The 23406-nt window shown below is 61.4% G+C and overlaps 3 gene segments (V, D, J or C); all 3 read left to right on the top strand.

Annotated features, from left to right (window-relative positions):
- Nucleotides 1-1718: 1718 nt before the first annotated feature.
- Nucleotides 1719-2272, top strand: LOC143167581 (Ig lambda chain V-1 region-like). The segment is given in 2 exon segments: nt 1719-1764; nt 1905-2272. Coding segments are annotated over 2 exon segments (414 nt in total).
- Nucleotides 2273-5253: 2981 nt separating this feature from the next.
- Nucleotides 5254-7102, top strand: LOC143167580 (immunoglobulin lambda variable 1-40-like). The segment is given in 4 exon segments: nt 5254-5318; nt 5459-5779; nt 6013-6214; nt 6985-7102. Coding segments are annotated over 4 exon segments (687 nt in total).
- A 4488-nt stretch (nt 7103-11590) lies between these two features.
- Nucleotides 11591-14655, top strand: LOC143167579 (Ig lambda chain V-1 region-like). The segment is given in 4 exon segments: nt 11591-11636; nt 11777-12084; nt 13562-13749; nt 14538-14655. Coding segments are annotated over 4 exon segments (660 nt in total).
- The last annotated feature ends 8751 nt before the right edge of the window (nt 14656-23406 follow it).

Raw genomic sequence — 23406 nt, 5'->3', positions numbered from 1 at the left:
CCCTGTCTCCTCCCCTCTCTCCTCTCCCTCTCCAGGTTCCCTGGTCCAGGCAGCGCTGACTCAGCCGTCCTCGGTGTCAGCGAACCCAGGAGAAACCGTCCGGATCACCTGCTCCGGGGGCGGCAGCAGCGGCAGCTACTATGGCTGGTACCAGCAGAAAGTTCCTGGCAGTGGCCCCGTCACTGTGATCTATCAGAGCAACAAGAGACCCTCGGACATCCCTTCGCGATTCTCCGGATCCAAGTCCAGCTCCACGGGCACGTTAACCATCACTGGGGTCCAAGCCGAGGACGAGGCTGTCTACTACTGTGGTGGCGATGACAGCAGCTATAATGGTGGCATAGAGCAATGGGGAAGTTATACAAAAACCTCCTGCCATCGCAGAGGCTAGTTAGGAGTCCCTGCTGTCCCCGTTTGATGGTGGGGCAGGTCCTTGCCATGGCCCTGCCCCTGCTGCCCTGTGGTGTAGGTGGCTGTGCCTGGTGTCCCGTCTCGGCTGTCCCTTAGAGCCCCAGGTCTGTGCCTGTCCCCTGTCATCTGGGGAGGGGATGACTGCCAGCAGCCCTGCTCCTGCCCCTGTCCCTCACTGCACCAGGACCCCCCTCATCACTGGCACCTGCTCCCCACCACCCTCTCGTCTTCCCCTGGAGCTGCCATGAGGTGCTGTGCCTGCTGGCAGACTTCTTCCTGGCCTGGAGGTGTCCAGCTGGCACGGCTCTGTGTGAGCACTGGCATGGAAATGTCCAACAGCTCCTGCAGCCAAAGGGCTCCGGCTGGAGCCATGCCGCAGGGAGGGAGTGTGGCACCGCTGGGCTGTTGCAGAGGCCCTTGTGCTGTGGGCACGTTCAAGTCCTAGGCAGGGTGAGGTGTGGGCTGAGGAGCCGTAGGTAGTGCCATGGGTGTGGGGTGGCCGGCGCAGCTGGGTGCAGGCTGGGGGAGCCCAGCTGGCCTGGGCTGCAGGTGGGGGGTGCCTGGACGTGCTTGGGCAGGACCTGCCTGCAGCAAGGTCTCTGCCCTACTCCTCGGCATCACGGTGGGGGAGTTCAGCCTGCTGAAACCTTGGCCCTATCACAGATAGGCAGGACCGTGCTGCTGGCCGAGGGGCCAGGACAAAGCTTCACCTTCAAACCCTGGGATGAGGAGTTTGGGGGAGCAAAGCCCTGCTGGTGGGAAGCCTGGGCACCTGACAGTCTATCAAGGGCTGCAGGCCAGGGGAGCTTGCAGCTCCATGCCCAGGGACCCTGCCCACTGGGGCTGTCCCACAGGCACCACGATGTGCCCTGAGGATTGCCTGTGAGGGGCCTGAGCCCATCCAGAGGGTGCTGGGCTGTGGGGCAGAGCTCAAAGGCATGGGGCCAGAGACCGTCTCCTCTGCTCACCCAAGGCCATGACCAGGCAGGAGAAGGGCTGGCCAGGGGGAAAGGCTGCAGCTGGACCCAAGGGAAGGAGGGCAGGAATGGGGGGATATCTCCCAACATCTGGGGCTGGCAGGCAGAAAGGTGTTGCTGCTGCCCCGTTCCACGTGCCCAGAGCTGTCTGCAGCTGGTGCTGCCCCAGCCCCTCTGTGCTCTGGGCAGGCCAGGCAGGCTCCGGCCCTGAGCACGGGGTCAGATTTGCATGGAGGGGCCATGCCCCAGGTGGGTGGGGGCTTAAAAGGGAGTCGGGGTCCGCAAAAGAACTCCATCAGCGTGGAGACATGGAGCTGGTGGGATCGCGCCATGGCCTGGGCTCCTCTCCTCCTCGCGGTGCTTGCCCACGTCTCAGGTGCCCTGGCCAGACTCACTGTGCCCGGCCGGGGCCTCTGGGCACAGGGGGCCCATCTCTGTCCTGCTGCCCGGGGAGGGCTGTGCTCCTGGGGCACTGGCTGACCCCCGTCTTCTCCCCTCTCTCCTCTCCCTCTCCAGGTTCCCTGGTCCAGGCAGCGCTGACTCAGCCGCCCTCGATGTCAGCGAACCCAGGAGGAACCGTCAAGATCACCTGCTCCGGGATTAGCAGCAGCAGCGCTTATGCTGGCTGGTACCAGCAGAAGGTTCCTGGCAGTGCCCCCGTCACTGTGATCTACTGGAATGACAAGAGACCCTCGGACATCCCTTCGCGATTCTCTGGATCCTTGTCTGGCTCCACGGGCACGTTAACCATCACTGGGGTCCAAGCCGAGGACGAGGCTGTCTATTACTGTGGTAACTACGACAGCAGCAGTGCTGGTGCCACAGTGACGCGAAGCACTGGGGAAGTGATACAAAAACCTCCTGCCATCGCAGGGGCCAGTTAGGAGTCTCAGCTGTCCCTGTTTGATGGTGGTGCAGGTCCCCACCATGGCCCTGCCCTGTGCTGCAGGTGGCTGTGCCTTGTGTCCCATCTCGGCCGTCCCTAAAAGCCCCAGGTCTGTGCCCATCCCGTGTCATTTGGGGAGGGTATGATCCCCAGCTGCCCTGTCCCTACCCCATGCTGCAGGGCCGAGCTCCCCCTGTGCTCCCCGGTTGGCACCCAGGACTCCACCGGGTGCCTCCCTGCCCTCCTCCCAGCCCAGCTGCGTCAGGAGCCCCCGGGCCATCGCCCCAGGGGGGTTCAGCCCTACTGAAAATGCGGCCCCAGCACCAAGAGGTGGGGACGTGCCATGGGCCACGGAGCTGGGCCAAAGCTTTGCCTTCAAACCCTGGGAAGAGACGTTTCTCATGGGTGCAGCAGCTCCAGGGCCGTGCGCGAGGCTGCCGGGGCAGAGCAGGGCTGGCCAGGGGCTGCTCTGTTGTACTGCAAGAGGAGCCATGGGCTACACCAGCATTGGCTGTGTTTGCCCAGTGCTGGCCCATTTGGCTCATGTTCACCCTGTGCAGGAACCCCCTAGCACCTCTGGCCCCTTGGGAAGCCCCTGGCCCTGGGCAATGCCCCACCATGGCCCCACGACAGCAAGGCGCTGCCCAGCACCCTGACCCCGTTCCCGTCCTGTGTCGGGAGCTGCCGCCTGGGTGGCCTTGCACTTCTCCTCCTCACGGTGCTCGCCCACAGCTCAGGTGCCCTGGCCAGACTCACTGTGCCCGGCCGGGGCCTCTGGGCACAGGGGGCCCGTCACGCTGCCCAGGGAGGGCTGTGCTCCTGGGGCACTGGCTGACCCCCGTCTTCTCCCCTCTCTCCTCTCCCTCTCCAGGTTCCCTGGTCCAGGCAGCAGTGACTCAGCCGCCCTCGATGTCAGCAAACCCAGGAGGAACCGTCAAGATCACCTGCTCCGGGCTTAGCAGCAGCAGTGCTTATGCTGGCTGGTACCAGCAGAAGGTTCCTGGCAGTGCCCCCGTCACTGTGATCTACTACAACGACAAGAGACCCTCGGACATCCCTTCGCGATTCTCCGGATCCAAGTCCGGCTCCACGGGCACGTTAACCATCACTGGGGTCCAAGCCGAGGACGAGGCTGTCTATTACTGTGGTGGCTACGACAGCAGCTATAATGGTGACACAGAGCACTGGGGAAGTGATACAAAAACCTCCCGCCATCACAAGGGCCAGTTAGGAGTCTCAGCTGTCCCTGTTTGATGGTGGTGCAGGTCCCCACCATGGCCCTGCCCTGCGCTGCAGGTGGCTGTGCCTGGTGTCCAGGCTCAGCTATCCCTTAGAGCCCCAGGTCTGTGCCAGTCCCCTGTCATTTGGGGAGGAGAGCAGATAGGCTAGGACAGGACAGGACAGGATAGGACAGGATATTTCTGTTGGAGGGGACCTACAACGATCGTCTAGTCCAACTGCCTGACCACTTCAGGGCTGACCAAACATTAAAGCCTGTTATTAAGGGCATTGTCCTAATGCCTCTGTAACACTGACAGGCTTGGGGCATCGACTGCCTCTCTAGGAAGGCTGTCCAGTGTTTGACCACCCTCTTGGTAAAGAAGTGCTGGGATGACCCCCAGCAGCCCTGTCCCTGCCCCGTGCTGCAGGTCCGAGGTCCCCTGCGCTCCCCAGCTGGCACCCAGGGCCCTGCTGGGTGCCTCCCTGCCCTCCTCCCAGCCCAGCTGCGTCAGGAGCCCCTGGGCCATGGCCCCAGGGGGGTTCAGCCCCAGGGCCATCGCCCCAGGGGGCAGAGCAGGGCTGGCCAGGGGCTGCTCTGTTGTACTGCAAGAGGAGCCATGGGCTACGCCAGCGTTGGCTGTGTTTGCACCTCTGGCCCCCTGGGAAGCTCTTGGCCCTGGGCAATGTCCCACCATGGCCCCACAACAGCAAGGCGCTGCCCAGCACCCTGACCCCATCCCCGTCCTGTTGCGGGACCCCGGGACTGGGGCTACTGCTGGGCACAAAGGTGCTGGCTCCTCTGTGTCATGGGGGGCTGCTTGTTTTCAGCTTTGACATTTCCTGCCTCCCCATGAGTGTGACGGGACAGGGGACACAGACTGGGTGTGAGGGTGTGTGATAGGGCCAGGCTGTGGGCAGGGGTGCTGGCCCCACGGGGGCTGCGTTTGTGGTGTCGGGAGCTGCCGCATGGGTAGCCGGCTCCCAGGTCGCCTTGTCCCCCAGCTCTGTGCCCAGGACCGTGGTGTTGGGAGGGCCACGTGCCATGGGCCGGGGCCAGGAGGGCATGGGCAGGGATGCATCGAGCACCCTGTGGTCCTCAAGGGCGAGGGCTATTCTGTGCTCCCCAGCGAGCCCCGCTCCCAGGCGTGCTCCTCGTCCGCTCCACATTAAGGTCACAGGGGCTCATCAATCACAGATAATGTTCAGCTGAGGAGCTCAGAGGGATGGAAAGGGGGGCTTTGCTCCTCCTGCCTTTTCCCAGCCCTTTCCCCATGGGAGACCCTAGCTGGGCCCAGCTGGACCGCAAAAATCCACCCCAGTGGCAATAGCGTGGGCAAGGGCTTGTCCTTCCATCCTCGGCACAGGCACCAGTTCATCTGCTCCCCGCAACCTGTGGGGGGGATGTTGGAGCTACGGGTGCTGCCTGCCACCCCCTACCCCCCTGCCCCCAGCGCCCGGCTCTCCCGCGCCCTTTGGCCCTGCAGCCATTCGGCCTGGACTGGGGACAGGGGGTCTCTGCTGGTGGATTTTGGGCTCTGAGCTGGGACGTGGCTCCGCTCTATGCCCGGGGACAAGCCCCACTGCATCTGGGATGGTGGGGTTGGGCGGGGAGTGGGGAGGGAGGTGGGGAGAGAGGCATGGGCAGGATCCGGCCCTGAGCACGGGGTCAGATTTGCATGGAGGGGTTGTGCCCTGGGCAGGCGGGGGCTTAAAAGGGAGTCGGGGTCCGCAAAAGAGCTCCATCGGCGTGGGGACACGGAGCTGGTGGGATTGCGCCATGGCCTGGGCTCCTCTCCTCCTCGCGGTGCTCGCCCATGTCTCAGGTGCCCTGGCCAGACTCACTGTGCCCGGCCGGGGCCTCTGGGCACAGGGGGCCCATCTCTGTCCTGCTGCCCGGGGAGGGCTGTGCTCCTGGGGCACTGGCTGACCCCCGTCTTCTCCCCTCTCTCCTCTCCCTCTCCAGGTTCCCTGGTCCAGGCAGCAGTGACTCAGCCGTCCTCGATGTCAGCGAACCCAGGAGAAACCGTCCGGATCACCTGCTCCGGGATTAGCAGCGGCAGCAGCTATGCTTATGCTGGCTGGTACCAGCAGAAGGTTCCTGGCAGTGCCCCCGTCACTGTGATCTACAACAACAACCAGAGACCCTCGGACATCCCTTCGCGATTCTCTGGCTCCGCGTCCGGCACCACGGGCACGTTAACCATCACTGGGGTCCAAGCCGAGGACGAGGCTGTCTATTACTGTGGTAGCAACGATGGCAGCAGTGCTGGTCAGCACGACGGAGGCACCGACTCTGGCATTACCCCTCTTCTTGCTGCTGCCGCTTCTCCTTGCAGGACCCTCGCGCTCTGGCCTTGGGCTCTGTGTGCGGGGCTCTGGGTCCCTCCATGGCATCATGGTCTCTGGGCACAGGAGCCCTGTCCCTTTCCCGCTGCCTGGGGAGGGCTGTGCTCCTGGGGCCAAGTCCCTTCTTCTCCCCTCTCTCCTCTCCCTCTCCAGGTTCCCTGGTCCAGGCAGCGCTGACTCAGCCGCCCTCAGTGTCAGCAAACCTGGGAGAAACCGTCCGGATCACCTGCTCCGGGAGCAGCAACAGCTACTACGGCTGGTTTCAGCAGAAGGTTCCTGGCAGTGCCCCCGTCACTGTGATCTACAACAGCAACCAGAGACCCTCGGACATCCCTTCGCGATTCTCCGGATCCCAGTCTGGCTCCACGAACACGTTAACCATCACTGGGGTCCAAGCCGAGGACGAGGCTGTCTATTACTGCGGTGCCCAGGACAGCAGTGCTGATCAGTGTCCAGGTGCCCTGCAGGGTGGCCATGGTTGGGTGCTCTGGCTTGGCCGTTAACTGTCTGCTCTGCAAGGGTGTCAGCGATCCTGACGGTGCTGCTGCTCTGGGATGTGGAAGTGACACAGCTCCCGGTAATGCAGACCTGCGGTGCGGCTGGTTGTTCCTGCCCTCAAAATGTGATGTTGGCACCGGAGCTGTGTGTTTATTTACTGTTGGGTAGCCTTCACGCCAGGAGGCCAGCTCTCTCTCTTCCCGGGGACCGCAGTGGGGCTCCCCTGTTACCAGGGTTTTACTTAGCCCACGTGTTGGGCGTGACAGCCCGGCACTGGTGCGTCTGCGGCTGCTCCCTGGGCCCGGAGAGGGGCGAGTTGCACAGCGTCTTGAAGTCGTTTGGCTTTCTGGTGTCTTCCCGGAAGCGTCATGCCAATATTTTGTAGGAAGTCAGACTTCTGGAGGCACTGTCAGCTTAAATGTCTGAGCCTGACACGACGTAGGCTGTTCAGTAGCCTCGAGGGCTGTTCTAGGCTAAGTGCAACTCTGCCCGAGACGCTGTTGTCGGTGCCTGCAGACTGCAGTGTTTCCCAGACCCCTCCAGCCCTTGGCAACCAAGCGTATTAGAATGCGTAAGCATAAGGTATGTTAATAGCGAGAAGTGTAAGCTAATCGGGAAGATCAACAAAGCATGTTTTCTTTCCAGGAACATCATCCCTTCATTTGTACTGATGGATATCCAGGCTTCCACCGTTGTCACTTATGTGTACCAACTAATTGAGGATGATGTGCAAGTAGAAAGAATTGAGTTCAAGAAGTACTGAATCATGGTCAAACCTGCTTGTTGACTTCTCACCGCCTTTCATTCCTTCTCCTTCCAGTTAAGTCGAAGTGGAGGCAGGCCACGGGGGGGTGCTGCTGCTGCGGCGGTGTGTTGGACTGTGAAGCAGCCACGACACTTTCTGGCTTGTGAGCTTGTAAAAAAGCGTTAGTCTTGGTTGCGAACCCGAACTTGAAGCAGAAGCAGCTGCTGATTAAGAGAAAGAGGCCTGTGGAAAATATCCTGTGTCTAAGGAGGGGCTGCTGTGTTCCTGGCCTAAGGGAGTCACAGGGGGTGGTGGTAGCTTGGCATTGAACCTCTTCTGTAGAATGAACATAGAATAATAAATCCCCGTCTTCATGTGTCCGGGTCCTATTGATTATGCTTCTGAAAGGTGAAGGGGGGCTGGAATTTGGTGTGAGGGGGCTCGGGGGGCCGAAAGGAAGCTGCTGTTTGCTTCCTGAGACGCAGTCCTGAATCATTTTGGGGTCTGTCAGAGAGGCCCAAGGACCCTAACGGCTTCGGCAGACCCGTCCCACCTCCTGCTTAGGAGCAGCACGGAAAGGCAGAGGCGGGTCTGGGAAGGGTGGCGTGGAGAGCTCTGCGCGGGTGTGTGGGGCTGGGCAGGCTGGGCGTTTGCCCTCATGCTCCAGAGGTAGCGGAGGCCAGGGCGCTTTGCCTCGTCCCCGCGGTGCTGCTGAGAAGTGGGAGCGTCTGTGCTGGTGGAGCAATCCTGGCCCCTGGCCCGGGAGGTCTCGGAGCACCAGCCTGCAGTGGGGGTGCACTGCGGGCTTGTGCTGGGCCGGCCACGGGTGCGGAGCCCCGCGGAGAAGCGCCCGGGGCGGGAGGGGAAGGGGAGCGGGAGCGCGGCTGGAGGAGCTGTGCTGCCGCAGAGGGATGCTCTAAGGGTGGGTGAGGCCAGGGACGCAGGCCGGGCTAAGGCGGCTGCAGAGGCCGCTTCAGCAAGGCAGGGCAGAAAAGTGTTTCGGCCATCCCTTGGCACGTGTCTTGGCTAAGGCTGTATTTACCAAAACCAGAGTCGAGGAGCACTTGCCCGGACACCTCGATCCAGCTCGTCACAGTCTTGTGGCTCCTGAGAGAAACGCGGTTGTGGTGCCCTGGTGTGAAGCAGGACCTGGTTTTGCCAGCTGAGTGGCCCAGGGAGCAGGCGGCCCAGAGCGACCTCGGTGCCTTTTGGTGGGCCAGAGACGTGCCTGCAGTGGGCAGGGGGAGCACTGGGACAGGAGCTGCCAGTGAACGTTGGGGGCCACGTTTCCACGGAGGGGCCGTGCCCAGGCATGCGGGGGCTTAAGAGGGAGTCGGGGTCCATGGCACAGCCCCATCGGCGTGGGGACGCAGAGCTGGTGGCATGACGCCGTGGCCTGGGCCCCTCTCCTCCTCGTGGTGCTCACCCACGGCCGGACTGGCTGTGCCTGGCTGGGGCCTTTGGGCTCAGGGGGCCCATCCCCGTCCCGCTGCCCAGGGAGGGCTGTGCTCCTGGGGCACTTGCTGACCCCATTCTTCTGCCCTCTCTCCTCTCCCTCTCCAGGTTCCCTGGTCCAGGCAGCACTGACTCAGCCGCCCTCGATGTCAGCGAACCTGGGAGAAACCGTCCGGATCACCTGCTCCGGGGGTAGCAGCGGCAGTGGTGTCGGCTGGTACCAGCAGAAGACACCTGGGAGTGGCCCTGTCACTGTGATCTACAATGACAACAAGAGACCCTCGGACATCCCTTCACGATTCTCTGGCTCCGCGTCCGGCACCACGGGCACGTTAACCATCACTGGGGTCCAAGCCGAGGACGAGGCTGTCTATTACTGTGGTAGCAACGATGGCAGCAGTGCTGGTCAGCACGACGGAGGCACCGACTCTGGCATTACCCCTCTTCTTGCTGCTGCCGCTTCTCCTTGCAGGACCCTCGTGCTCTGGCCTTGTGCTCTGTGTGCGGGGCTCTGGGTCCCTCCATGGCATCATGGTCTTTGGGCACAGGAGCCCTGTCCCTTTCCCGCTGCCTGGGGAGGGCTGTGCTCCTGGGGCCAAGTCCCTTCTTCTCCCCTCTCTCCTCTCCCTCTCCAGGTTCCCTGGTCCAGGCAGCGCTGACTCAGCCGCCCTCAGTGTCAGCAAACCTGGGAGAAACCGTCCGGATCACCTGCTCCGGGAGCAGCAGCTGGTATGGCTGGTTCCAGCAGAAGGTACCTGGCAGTGCCCCTGTCACTGTGATCTACAGCAGCAACAAGAGACCCTCAGACATCCCTTCGCGATTCTCCGGCTCCACGTCCGGCTCCACGAACACGTTAACCATCACTGGGGTCCAAGCCGAGGACGAGGCTGTCTATTACTGTGGTAGCTGGGAGAGCAGCAGCAATGCTGTTACAGTGATGCAGAGAGACGTGGACGTGAGCTACAGAGGAGTTAAAAAATGGAGGTTCTCTGCCCGTCTCCCTCACGGCAGAGCAGGGCTGTGGGGCTGAGACAGGTTCCTGTCCCCTCTGCATGGCCGTGGCTGTGAATGCCCTCCTGATTGTACCATGCCATGCAGGAGGTGACCCTGGGGCTGTGCCTGTCCCTACAAAAGGCATGGCATTGCCTTATCACCTGCCCCACTGCCTCATGCTGCTGGCGGCCACGTCCTCTTGCTTCTGCCAGCTCTCCTCCAGGGCCCCAGGGCTCAGGCCTTGCGCTCTGTGTAGGGGCTGTGGTCCCTCTGTGCCATTGGGACCTTTGGGCACGGGGGCCCTGTCACGCTGCTCGGGGAGGGCTGTGCTCCTGGGGCACTGGCTGACCCCCGTCTTCTCCCCTCTCTCCTCTCCCTCTCCAGGTTCCCTGGTCCAGGCAGCGCTGACTCAGCCATCCTCGGTGTCAGCGAACCCAGGAGAAACCGTCCGGATCACCTGCTCCGGGAGCAGCTACAGCTATGGCTGGTACCAGCAGAAGGTTCCTGGCAGTGGCCCCGTCACTGTGATCTATCAGAGCAACAAGAGACCCTCGGACATCCCTTCGCGATTCTCCGGATCCAAGTCCAGCTCCACGGGCACGTTAACCATCACTGGGGTCCAAGCCGAGGACGAGGCTGTCTACTACTGTGGTGGCGATGACAGCAGCTATAATGGTGGCATAGAGCAATGGGGAAGTTATACAAAAACCTCCTGCCATCGCAGAGGCTAGTTAGGAGTCCCTGCTGTCCCCGTTTGATGGTGGGGCAGGTCCTTGCCATGGCCCTGCCCCTGCTGCCCTGTGGTGTAGGTGGCTGTGCCTGGTGTCCCGTCTCGGCTGTCCCTTAGAGCCCCAGGTCTGTGCCTGTCCCCTGTCATCTGGGGAGGGGATGACTGCCAGCAGCCCTGCTCCTGCCCCTGTCCCTCACTGCACCAGGACCCCCCTCATCACTGGCACCTGCTCCCCACCACCCTCTCGTCTTCCCCTGGAGCTGCCATGAGGTGCTGTGCCTGCTGGCAGACTTCTTCCTGGCCTGGAGGTGTCCAGCTGGCACGGCTCTGTGTGAGCACTGGCATGGAAATGTCCAACAGCTCCTGCAGCCAAAGGGCTCCGGCTGGAGCCATGCCGCAGGGAGGGAGTGTGGCACCGCTGGGCTGTTGCAGAGGCCCTTGTGCTGTGGGCACGTTCAAGTCCTAGGCAGGGTGAGGTGTGGGCTGAGGAGCCGTAGGTAGTGCCATGGGTGTGGGGTGGCCGGCGCAGCTGGGTGCAGGCTGGGGGAGCCCAGCTGGCCTGGGCTGCAGGTGGGGGGTGCCTGGACGTGCTTGGGCAGGACCTGCCTGCAGCAAGGTCTCTGCCCTACTCCTCGGCATCACGGTGGGGGAGTTCAGCCTGCTGAAACCTTGGCCCTATCACAGATAGGCAGGACCGTGCTGCTGGCCGAGGGGCCAGGACAAAGCTTCACCTTCAAACCCTGGGATGAGGAGTTTGGGGGAGCAAAGCCCTGCTGGTGGGAAGCCTGGGCACCTGACAGTCTATCAAGGGCTGCAGGCCAGGGGAGCTTGCAGCTCCATGCCCAGGGACCCTGCCCACTGGGGCTGTCCCACAGGCACCACGATGTGCCCTGAGGATTGCCTGTGAGGGGCCTGAGCCCATCCAGAGGGTGCTGGGCTGTGGGGCAGAGCTCAAAGGCATGGGGCCAGAGACCGTCTCCTCTGCTCACCCAAGGCCATGACCAGGCAGGAGAAGGGCTGGCCAGGGGGAAAGGCTGCAGCTGGACCCAAGGGAAGGAGGGCAGGAATGGGGGGATATCTCCCAACATCTGGGGCTGGCAGGCAGAAAGGTGTTGCTGCTGCCCCGTTCCACGTGCCCAGAGCTGTCTGCAGCTGGTGCTGCCCCAGCCCCTCTGTGCTCTGGGCAGGCCAGGCAGGCTCCGGCCCTGAGCACGGGGTCAGATTTGCATGGAGGGGCCATGCCCCAGGTGGGTGGGGGCTTAAAAGGGAGTCGGGGTCCGCAAAAGAACTCCATCAGCGTGGAGACATGGAGCTGGTGGGATCGCGCCATGGCCTGGGCTCCTCTCCTCCTCGCGGTGCTCGCCCACAGCTCAGGTGCCCTGGCCAGACTCACTGTGCCCGGCCGGGGCCTCTGGGCACAGGGGGCCCATCTCTGTCCTGCTGCCCGGGGAGGGCTGTGCTCCTGGGGCACTGGCTGACCCCCGTCTTCTCCCCTCTCTCCTCTCCCTCTCCAGGTTCCCTGGTCCAGGCAGCGCTGACTCAGCCGTCCTCGATGTCAGCAAACCCAGGAGGAACCATCAAGATCACCTGCTCCGGGCTTAGCAGCAGCAGTGCTTATGCTGGCTGGTACCAGCAGAAGGTTCCTGGCAGTGCCCCCGTCACTGTGATCTACTGGAATGACAAGAGACCCTCGGACATCCCTTCGCGATTCTCTGGATCCTTGTCTGGCTCCACGGGCACGTTAACCATCACTGGGGTCCAAGCCGAGGACGAGGCTGTCTATTACTGTGGTAACTACGACAGCAGCAGTGCTGGTGCCACAGTGACGCGAAGCACTGGGGAAGTGATACAAAAACCTCCTGCCATTGCAGGGGCCAGTTAGGAGTCTCAGCTGTCCCTGTTTGATGGTGGTGCAGGTCCCCACCATGGCCCTGCCCTGTGCTGCAGGTGGCTGTGCCTTGTGTCCCATCTCGGCCGTCCCTAAAAGCCCCAGGTCTGTGCCCATCCCGTGTCATTTGGGGAGGGTATGATCCCCAGCTGCCCTGTCCCTACCCCATGCTGCAGGGCCGAGCTCCCCCTGTGCTCCCCGGTTGGCACCCAGGACTCCACCGGGTGCCTCCCTGCCCTCCTCCCAGCCCAGCTGCGTCAGGAGCCCCCGGGCCATCGCCCCAGGGGGGTTCAGCCCTACTGAAACTGCGGCCCCAGCACCAAGAGGTGGGGACGTGCCATGGGCCACGGAGCTGGGCCAAAGCTTTGCCTTCAAACCCTGGGAAGAGACGTTTCTCATGGGTGCAGCAGCTCCAGGGCCGTGCGCGAGGCTGCCGGGGCAGAGCAGGGCTGGCCAGGGGCTGCTCTGTTGTACTGCAGGAGGAGCCATGGGCTACACCAGCATTGGCTGTGTTTGCCCAGTGCTGGCCCATTTGGCTCATGTTCACCCTGTGCAGGAACCCCCTAGCACCTCTGGCCCCTTGGGAAGCCCCTGGCCCTGGGCAATGCCCCACCATGGCCCCACGACAGCAAGGCGCTGCCCAGCACCCTGACCCCGTTCCCGTCCTGTGTCGGGAGCTGCCGCCTGGGTGGCCTTGCACTTCTCCTCCTCACGGTGCTCGCCCACAGCTCAGGTGCCCTGGCCAGACTCACTGTGCCCGGCCGGGGCCTCTGGGCACAGGGGGCCCGTCACGCTGCCCAGGGAGGGCTGTGCTCCTGGGGCACTGGCTGACCCCCGTCTTCTCCCCTCTCTCCTCTCCCTCTCCAGGTTCCCTGGTCCAGGCAGCAGTGACTCAGCCGCCCTCGATGTCAGCAAACCCAGGAGGAACCGTCAAGATCACCTGCTCCGGGCTTAGCAGCAGCAGTGCTTATGCTGGCTGGTACCAGCAGAAGGTTCCTGGCAGTGCCCCCGTCACTGTGATCTACTACAACGACAAGAGACCCTCGGACATCCCTTCGCGATTCTCCGGATCCAAGTCCGGCTCCACGGGCACATTAACCATCACTGGGGTCCAAGCCGAGGACGAGGCTGTCTATTACTGTGGTAGCAACGATGGCAGCAGTGCTGGTCAGCACGACGGAGGCACCGACTCTGGCATTACCCCTCTTCTTGCTGCTGCCGCTTCTCCTTGCAGGACCCTCGCGCTCTGGCCTTGGGCTCTGTGTGCGGGGCTCTGGGTCCCTCCATGGCATCATGGTCTCTGGGCACAGGAGCCCTGTCCCTTTCCCGCTGCCTGGGGAGGGCTGTGCTCCTGGGGCCAAGTCCCTTCTTCTCCCCTCTCTCCTCTCCCTCTCCAGGTTCCCTGGTCCAGGCAGCGCTGACTCAGCCGCCCTCAGTGTCAGCAAACCTGGGAGAAACCATCCGGATCACCTGCTCCGGGAGCAGCAACAGCTACTACGGCTGGTTTCAGCAGAAGGTTCCTGGCAGTGCCCCCGTCACTGTGATCTACAACAGCAACCAGAGACCCTCGGACATCCCTTCGCGATTCTCCGGATCCCAGTCTGGCTCCACAAACACGTTAACCATCACTGGGGTCCAAGCCGAGGACGAGGCTGTCTATTACTGCGGTGCCCAGGACAGCAGTGCTGATCAGTGTCCAGGTGCCCTGCAGGGTGGCCATGGTTGGGTGCTCTGGCTTGGCCGTTAACTGTCTGCTCTGCAAGGGTGTCAGCGATCCTGACGGTGCTGCTGCTCTGGGATGTGGAAGTGACACAGCTCCCGGTAATGCAGACCTGCGGTGCGGCTGGTTGTTCCTGCCCTCAAAATGTGATGTTGGCACCGGAGCTGTGTGTTTATTTACTGTTGGGTAGCCTTCACGCCAGGAGGCCAGCTCTCTCTCTTCCCGGGGACCGCAGTGGGGCTCCCCTGTTACCAGGGTTTTACTTAGCCCACGTGTTGGGCGTGACAGCCCGGCACTGGTGCGTCTGCGGCTGCTCCCTGGGCCCGGAGAGGGGCGAGTTGCACAGCGTCTTGAAGTCGTTTGGCTTTCTGGTGTCTTCCCGGAAGCGTCATGCCAATATTTTGTAGGAAGTCAGACTTCTGGAGGCACTGTCAGCTTAAATGTCTGAGCCTGACACGACGTAGGCTGTTCAGTAGCCTCGAGGGCTGTTCTAGGCTAAGTGCAACTCTGCCCGAGACGCTGTTGTCGGTGCCTGCAGACTGCAGTGTTTCCCAGACCCCTCCAGCCCTTGGCAACCAAGCGTATTAGAATGCGTAAGCATAAGGTATGTTAATAGCGAGAAGTGTAAGCTAATCGGGAAGATCAACAAAGCATGTTTTCTTTCCAGGAACATCATCCCTTCATTTGTACTGATGGATATCCAGGCTTCCACCGTTGTCACTTATGTGTACCAACTAATTGAGGATGATGTGCAAGTAGAAAGAATTGAGTTCAAGAAGTACTGAATCATGGTCAAACCTGCTTGTTGACTTCTCACCGCCTTTCATTCCTTCTCCTTCCAGTTAAGTCGAAGTGGAGGCAGGCCACGGGGGGGTGCTGCTGCTGCGGCGGCGTGTTGGACTGTGAAGCAGCCACGACACTTTCTGGCTTGTGAGCTTGTAAAAAAGCGTTAGTCTTGGTTGCGAACCCGAACTTGAAGCAGAAGCAGCTGCTGATTAAGAGAAAGAGGCCTGTGGAAAATATCCTGTGTCTAAGGAGGGGCTGCTGTGTTCCTGGCCTAAGGGAGTCACAGGGGGTGGTGGTAGCTTGGCATTGAACCTCTTCTGTAGAACGAACATAGAATAATAAATCCCCGTCTTCATGTGTCCGGGTCCTATTGATTATGCTTCTGAAAGGTGAAGGGGGGCTGGAATTTGGTGTGAGGGGGCTCGGGGGGCCGAAAGGAAGCTGCTGTTTGCTTCCTGAGACGCAGTCCTGAATCATTTTGGGGTCTGTCAGAGAGGCCCAAGGACCCTAACGGCTTCGGCAGACCCGTCCCACCTCCTGCTTAGGAGCAGCACGGAAAGGCAGAGGCGGGTCTGGGAAGGGTGGCGTGGAGAGCTCTGCGCGGGTGTGTGGGGCTGGGCAGGCTGGGCGTTTGCCCTCATGCTCCAGAGGTAGCGGAGGCCAGGGCGCTTTGCCTCGTCCCCGCGGTGCTGCTGAGAAGTGGGAGCGTCTGTGCTGGTGGAGCAATCCTGGCCCCTGGCCCGGGAGGTCTCGGAGCACCAGCCTGCAGTGGGGGTGCACTGCGGGCTTGTGCTGGGCCGGCCACGGGTGCGGAGCCCCGCGGAGAAGCGCCCGGGGCGGGAGGGGAAGGGGAGCGGGAGCGCGGCTGGAGGAGCTGTGCTGCCGCAGAGGGATGCTCTAAGGGTGGGTGAGGCCAGGGACGCAGGCCGGGCTAAGGCGGCTGCAGAGGCCGCTTCAGCAAGGCAGGGCAGAAAAGTGTTTCGGCCATCCCTTGGCACGTGTCTTGGCTAAGGCTGTATTTACCAAAACCAGAGTCGAGGAGCACTTGCCCGGACACCTCGATCCAGCTCGTCACAGTCTTGTGGCTCCTGAGAGAAACGCGGTTGTGGTGCCCTGGTGTGAAGCAGGACCTGGTTTTGCCAGCTGAGTGGCCCAGGGAGCAGGCGGCCCAGAGCGACCTCGGTGCCTTTTGGTGGGCCAGAGACGTGCCTGCAGTGGGCAGGGGGAGCACTGGGACAGGAGCTGCCAGTGAACGTTGGGGGCCACGTTTCCACGGAGGGGCCGTGCCCAGGCATGCGGGGGCTTAAGAGGGAGTCGGGGTCCATGGCACAGCCCCATCGGCGTGGGGACGCAGAGCTGGTGGCATGACGCCGTGGCCTGGGCCCCTCTCCTCCTCGTGGTGCTCACCCACGGCCGGACTGGCTGTGCCTGGCTGGGGCCTTTGGGCTCAGGGGGCCCATCCCCGTCCCGCTGCCCAGGGAGGGCTGTGCTCCTGGGGCACTGCCTGACCCCCGTCTTCTGCCCTCTCTCCTCTCCTTCTCCGGGTTCCCTGGTCCAGGCAGCACTGACTCAGCCGCCCTCGATGTCAGCGAACCCGGGAGAAACCGTCCGGATCACCTGCTCCGGGGGTAGCAGCGGCAGTGGTGTCGGCTGGTACCAGCAGAAGACACCTGGGAGTGGCCCTGTCACTGTGATCTACAATGACAACAAGAGACCCTCGGACATCCCTTCACGATTCTCTGGCTCTGTGTCCGGCACCACGGGCACGTTAACCATCACTGGGGTCCAAGCCGAGGACGAGGCTGTCTATTACTGTGGTAGCAACGATGGCAGCAGTGCTGGTCAGCACGACGGAGGCACCGACTCTGGCATTACCCCTCTTCTTGCTGCTGCCGCTTCTCCTTGCAGGACCCTCGCGCTCTGGCCTTGGGCTCTGTGTGCGGGGCTCTGGGTCCCTCCATGGCATCATGGTCTCTGGGCACAGGAGCCCTGTCCCTTTCCCGCTGCCTGGGGAGGGCTGTGCTCCTGGGGCCAAGTCCCGTCTCCTCCCCTCTCTCCTCTCCCTCTCCAGGTTCCCTGGTCCAGGCAGCACTGACTCAGCCGCCCTCAGTGTCAGCAAACCTGGGAGAAACCGTCCGGATCACCTGCTCCGGGGGCGGCAGCAGCAGCAGCTATGTTGGCTGGTACCAGCAGAAGGTTCCTGGCAGTGGCCCTGTCACTGTGATCTATGAGAGCAACAAGAGACCCTCAGACATCCCTTCGCGATTCTCCGGATCCACGTCCGGCACCACGGGCACGTTAACCATCACTGGGGTCCAAGCCGAGGACGAGGCTGTCTATTACTGTGGTGGCTACGATGGCAGCAGCTATGGTGTCTGGTGACAATGTGTAATAGGAAGTGAGACACAGACTCCAAAATCAGAGAAAATGGGCATGACGTCCCATGGTATGGAATATCCCTCTGGCCAGTTTGGGCCAGCTGTCCTGGCTGTGCCCCCTCCCAGCTTCTTGTGCACCTCCAGCCTTCTCGGTCGGTACAGCACGGAAAGCTGAACAGTCCTTGGCTAGTGTAAGCACTGCTTAGCAACAGCTAAAACACCGGTGTGTTTTCAACATTATTCTCATCCTAAATCCAAACCACAGCACTGTACCAGCTACCAGGAAGAAAATTAACTCTATCCCAGCCGAGACCAGGACATCACGTCCGGGTCTGTTCTCCTCTGATTGTGGCATTCCCTGTCCCACTGCCCAGGGAGGGCTGTGCTCCTGGGGCACTGCCTGACCCCCGTCTCCTCCCCTCTCTCCTCTCCCTCTCCAGGTTCCCTGGTCCAGGCAGCGCTGACTCAGCCGTCCTCGGTGTCAGCGAACCCAGGAGAAACCGTCCGGATCACCTGCTCCGGGGGCGGCAGCAGCGGCAGCTACTATGGCTGGTACCAGCAGAAGGTTCCTGGCAGTGCCCCCGTCACTGTGATCTACGATAACACCAATAGACCCTCAGACATCCCTTCGCGATTCTCCGGATCCCAGTCCGGCACCACGGGCACGTTAACCATCACTGGGGTCCAAGCCGAGGACGAGGCTGTCTATTACTGCGGTGGCTGGGACGGCAGCAGCAATGCTGGTCAGGGTCATGGTGATGCTGAGATTAGTTTTTTCTGTCCTGTTTGTTCCTACGCCTCCCCTGTGTGGGGAAGAGCTGCAGAGGGTAGGCAGTTGGCTCCCTTTTGCACTTGCACCTGTTCTGGCTCTGCCTTTGCAGGGTTTTGCCTGCATCTCTGTCCTGATGCCACCTCCCCTCTGGTGCTATCAGTGCAGTGTCGGTGTGTGGTGCTGAGCACCTCCTGCCTTGCCCCAGGCACATGCAAGCCATGGTTTCCATGGGGCAGTAGTGTCGTGCTGCTGGGCAGGGGGAGTTTCTGTCCTTCTTGTGTCTGAGAGCCTTTCCTTGGAGATGAGCAGAGGTGGGGTTTGGGATAATCCCTGGGCTGGGTAGGGACCCATTGGCTCTGGGAAGGTCTGTCCATTGCAGGGCTATGCTGTAAGCCGCCAGGCACTGCGTCTCCCCTTTCCATTCCCCTCCAGCGTACTCTGGGCCTGGCTGCATTTGGGGGCGTTCCTGACTCATCCCAAGGGGTGCGGAGGAGCCCAAGAGCCAGAGCCCATGTGCCCTGGGTGCTTTGTGCTGCCGTGGGGACAGAAGGTGTGTGGGGAGAGGGTGTTACCTGGGGCACATTTGACCTTGGAAAGTCCCCACCGGAGCTCATGCCCCCTGCCCAGGCAGTCCCCCGTCTCTGGTCTCCATGGTGGTGCCTCTCACCAGCCCGTGCTGTGCTGGAGGTGCCTCCATTCCCTCTGTCACACACTGTCTCCCCATGCAGCTTCTCACCGACTGGGGACCTCCTGCATGCAGCCACTGGCTGCTGGCCTGGACGTGGCCTCATCTGGGGCATGGGCAGGGGTGTCTCCAGACTGCTGCAAACTCTGGGTGCCCACGGCAGGTCGTGCCCCTGGGCTGCCCGGTCGCAGTGACAGGGATGAGGTGTGCCCCGAGGGGCAGCGGGCAGGGAGGGTGTCCAGCCTCTGGCTACAGCCACCCCTCAGGGAGCGCCTGGGCTTGGGGCTGCACCCAGGGTGTCCCATCCATGTGCCTGCAGGCAGAGGAGTCCCGTCACTGTCCCGCTGCCCAGGGAGGGCTGTGCTCCTGGGGCACTTGCTGACCCCCGTCTTCTCCCCTCTCTCCTCTCCCTCTCTGGTCTGCAGGCAGGGCCTACCGAGCCACCCTCAATGTACATGTCCCCAAGAGTAAACACTTGGATATCCTGCTCCAAGATTAACAACTACTATGGCTGGTTCCAGCAGAAGGTTCCTGGCAGTGCCCCCGTCACTGTGATCTATGCTAATGACAAGAGACCCTCGGACATCCCTTCGCGATTCTCCGGATCCACGTCCGGCTCCACGAGCACGTTAACCATCACTGGGGTCCAAGCCGAGGACGAGGCTGTCTATTACTGTGGTGGCCCCGACAGCAGCAGTTATGATCCCACAGTGACACAGAGCAACGGGGAAGTGATACAGAAACCTCCCATCTTCACAGGGACCAGTTAGGAATTTCTGCTGTCCCACCATCACCCATCAGGGGAGGGCTGTGCTCTTGGGGCACTGGCTGATCCCCGTCTCCTCCCCTCTCTCCTCTCCCTCTCCAGGTTCCCTGGTCCAGGCAGCGCTGACTCAGCCGTTCTCGGTGTCAGCGAACCTGGGAGAAACCGTCCGGATCACCTGCTCCGGGAGCAGCAACAGCTACTACGGCTGGTTCCAGCAGAAGGTTCCTGGCAGTGCCCCCGTCACTGTGATCTATGCTAATGACAAGAGACCCTCGGACATCCCTTCGCGATTCTCCGGATCCACGTCCGGCTCCACGGGCACGTTAACCATCACTGGGGTCCAAGCCGAGGACGAGGCTGTCTATTACTGTGGTGGCTACGATGGCAGCAGCTATGGTGTCTGGTGACAATGTGTAATAGGAAGTGAGACACAGACTCCAAAATCAGAGAAAATGAGCATGATGTCCCATGGTATGGAATATCCCTCTGGCCAGTTTGGGCCAGCTGTCCTGGCTGTGCCCCCTCCCAGCTTCTCGTGCACCTCCAGCCTTCTCGGTCGGTACAGCACGGAAAGCTGAACAGTCCTTGACTAGCGTAAGCACTGCTTAGCAACAACTAAAACATCAGTGTGTTATCAACATTATCCTTGTCCTAAATCCAAACCACAGCACTGTACCAGCTACTGGGAAGAAAATTAACTCTATCCCAGCCAAGACCAGGACACCACGTCCGGGTCTGTTCTCCTCTGATTGTGGCATTCCCTGTCCCACTGCCCAGGGAGGGCTGTGCTCCTGGGGCACTGCCTGACCCCCGTCTCCTCCCCTCTCTCCTCTCCCTCTCCAGGTTCCCTGGTCCAGGCAGCGCTGACTCAGCCGCCCTCGATGTCAGCAAACCCAGGAGGAACCATCCGGATCACCTGCTCCGGGATTGACAGCAGCAGTTATGCTGTTGGCTGGTACCAGCAGAAGGTTCCTGGCAGTGCCCCCGTCACTGTGATCTACGATAACACCAACAGACCCTCGGACATCCCTTCGCGATTCTCCGGATCCCAGTCCGGCACCACGGGCACGTTAACCATCACTGGGGTCCAAGCCGAGGACGAGGCTGTCTATTACTGTGGTAGCAGGGACAGCAGCAGTGATGCTGTTGTAGTGACGCAGAGAGATGTGGAAGTGAGGTACAGAGGATTTAAAAATGTAGGTTCTCTGCCCTTCTCTCTCCTGGATGAGCAGAGCTGTGGGGCTGGAGCAAGTTCCTGTCCCTGTCCAAGGATGTGCCTGTGAATGTTCTCCAGACTGTACCATGCCGTGCGCGAGATGACTCTGGGCCCGGGGGCGCTTTGTGTCTCTCCCTACAGAAGGCATGGCATTGCCTTGTCCCCAGCCCAACTGCCTCTTGCTCCTGGCATCCCCATCCTCCTCTTCCTGTTGGAGTTGCCTCTGTGCTGGGCTGCTCTGGCCTGGGCAGGGTTGTGCTCCCCCATAATGTGCCCATACCCTGACCGAGGCCCTTATCCACCTCTGGCACTCCCCGTCCCTGCTTCTGCCAGCTCTCCTCCCGGGGCCCCAGGGCTCTGGCTTTGGGCTCTGAACGTGTTGCTCTGGGTCCTGTGTGGTATCGGGACCTTATGGAAGAGGGGCCCTGACCCCATCCCGCTGCCTGGGGAGGGCTGTGCTCCTGGGGCACTGGCTGACCCCCGTCTTCTCCCCTCTCTCCTCTCCCTCTCCAGGTTCCCTGGTCCAGGCAGCGCTGACTCAGCCGTCCTCGGTGTCAGCGAACCTGGGAGAAACCGTCCGGATCACTTGCTCCGGGGGTAGCGGTAGCTATGGCTGGTTCCAGCAGAAGGTACCTGGCAGTGCCCCCGTCACTGTGATCTACAGCAGCAACAAGAGACCCTCGGACATCCCTTCGCGATTCTCCGGCTCCACGTCCGGCTCCACGGGCACGTTAACCATCACTGGGGTCCAAGCCGAGGACGAGGCTGTCTATTACTGTGGTGGCTTGGACAGCAGCAGCAGCTATGGTGTCTGGTGACAATGAGTAATAGGAAGTGAGACACAGACTCCAAATCAGAGGCATGTTTTTCCGCCCTTCTCCCTCCTGGCCGAGCAGGGTTGTGGCTGTGGGCCTGAGGCAGGTTCCTGTCCCCTCTGCACAGCCGTGGCTGTGAATGTCCTCCCTTTTGTGTCCCAGAGCACTGGAGGTGACTCCGTGGCTGGGGCCCATTGTCCCTGTGCCTACAAAGTTCACAATGTGGCATTGTCTGCCACCCCACTGCCTCTTGCTACTGATGACATGTCACCATGTCATCATTCTGGCTCCTGCCAGAGCTGCCTCTGTGCTGGGCTGCGTTGTGCTGGGCTCACCTCCCCAAATGTGCCTGTGACCATGTCCGGGTCTGTTCTCCTCCAATTGTGGCATTCCCTGTCCCGCTGCTCGGGGAGGGCTGTGCTCCTGGGGCACTTGCTGACCCCTGTCTCCTCCCCTCTCTCCTCTCCCTCTCCAGGTTCCCTGGTCCAGGCAGCAGTGACTCAGCCGTCCTCGATGTCAGCAAACCCAGGAGAAACCGTCCGGATCACCTGCTCCGGGGGTAGCAGCGGCAGCAGCTATGCTTATGCTGGCTGGTACCAGCAGAAGGTTCCTGGCAGTGCCCCCGTCACTGTGATCTACAACAACAACCAGAGACCCTCGGACATCCCTTCGCGATTCTCTGGCTCCGCGTCCGGCACCACGGGCACGTTAACCATCACTGGGGTCCAAGCCGAGGACGAGGCTGTCTATTACTGTGGTAGCAACGATGGCAGCAGTGCTGGTCAGCACGACGGAGGCACCGACTCTGGCATTACCCCTCTTCTTGCTGCTGCCGCTTCTCCTTGCAGGACCCTCGCGCTCTGGCCTTGGGCTCTGTGTGCGGGGCTCTGGGTCCCTCCATGGCATCATGGTCTCTGGGCACAGGAGCCCTGTCCCTTTCCCGCTGCCTGGGGAGGGCTGTGCTCCTGGGGCCAAGTCCCTTCTTCTCCCCTCTCTCCTCTCCCTCTCCAGGTTCCCTGGTCCAGGCAGCGCTGACTCAGCCGCCCTCAGTGTCAGCAAACCTGGGAGAAACCGTCCGGATCACCTGCTCCGGGAGCAGCAGCTGGTATGGCTGGTTCCAGCAGAAGGTACCTGGCAGTGCCCCCGTCACTACAACAGCAACCAGAGACCCTCGGACATCCCTTCGCGATTCTCCGGATCCCAGTCTGGCTCCACGAACACGTTAACCATCACTGGGGTCCAAGCCGAGGACGAGGCTGTCTATTACTGCGGTGCCCAGGACAGCAGTGCTGATCAGTGTCCAGGTGCCCTGCAGGGTGGCCATGGTTGGGTGCTCTGGCTTGGCCGTTAACTGTCTGCTCTGCAAGGGTGTCAGCGATCCTGACGGTGCTGCTGCTCTGGGATGTGGAAGTGACACAGCTCCCGGTAATGCAGACCTGCGGTGCGGCTGGTTGTTCCTGCCCTCAAAATGTGATGTTGGCACCGGAGCTGTGTGTTTATTTACTGTTGGGTAGCCTTCACGCCAGGAGGCCAGCTCTCTCTCTTCCCGGGGACCGCAGTGGGGCTCCCCTGTTACCAGGGTTTTACTTAGCCCACGTGTTGGGCGTGACAGCCCGGCACTGGTGCGTCTGCGGCTGCTCCCTGGGCCCGGAGAGGGGCGAGTTGCACAGCGTCTTGAAGTCGTTTGGCTTTCTGGTGTCTTCCCGGAAGCGTCATGCCAATATTTTGTAGGAAGTCAGACTTCTGGAGGCACTGTCAGCTTAAATGTCTGAGCCTGACACGACGTAGGCTGTTCAGTAGCCTCGAGGGCTGTTCTAGGCTAAGTGCAACTCTGCCCGAGACGCTGTTGTCGGTGCCTGCAGACTGCAGTGTTTCCCAGACCCCTCCAGCCCTTGGCAACCAAGCGTATTAGAATGCGTAAGCATAAGGTATGTTAATAGCGAGAAGTGTAAGCTAATCGGGAAGATCAACAAAGCATGTTTTCTTTCCAGGAACATCATCCCTTCATTTGTACTGATGGATATCCAGGCTTCCACCGTTGTCACTTATGTGTACCAACTAATTGAGGATGATGTGCAAGTAGAAAGAATTGAGTTCAAGAAGTACTGAATCATGGTC

The sequence above is a fragment of the Aptenodytes patagonicus genome, chromosome 15, assembly GCF_965638725.1.
Source record: "Aptenodytes patagonicus chromosome 15, bAptPat1.pri.cur, whole genome shotgun sequence".
NCBI classification, from domain to species: Eukaryota; Metazoa; Chordata; class Aves; order Sphenisciformes; family Spheniscidae; genus Aptenodytes; species Aptenodytes patagonicus.
This window is presented reverse-complemented; position numbering and strand designations above follow the sequence as displayed.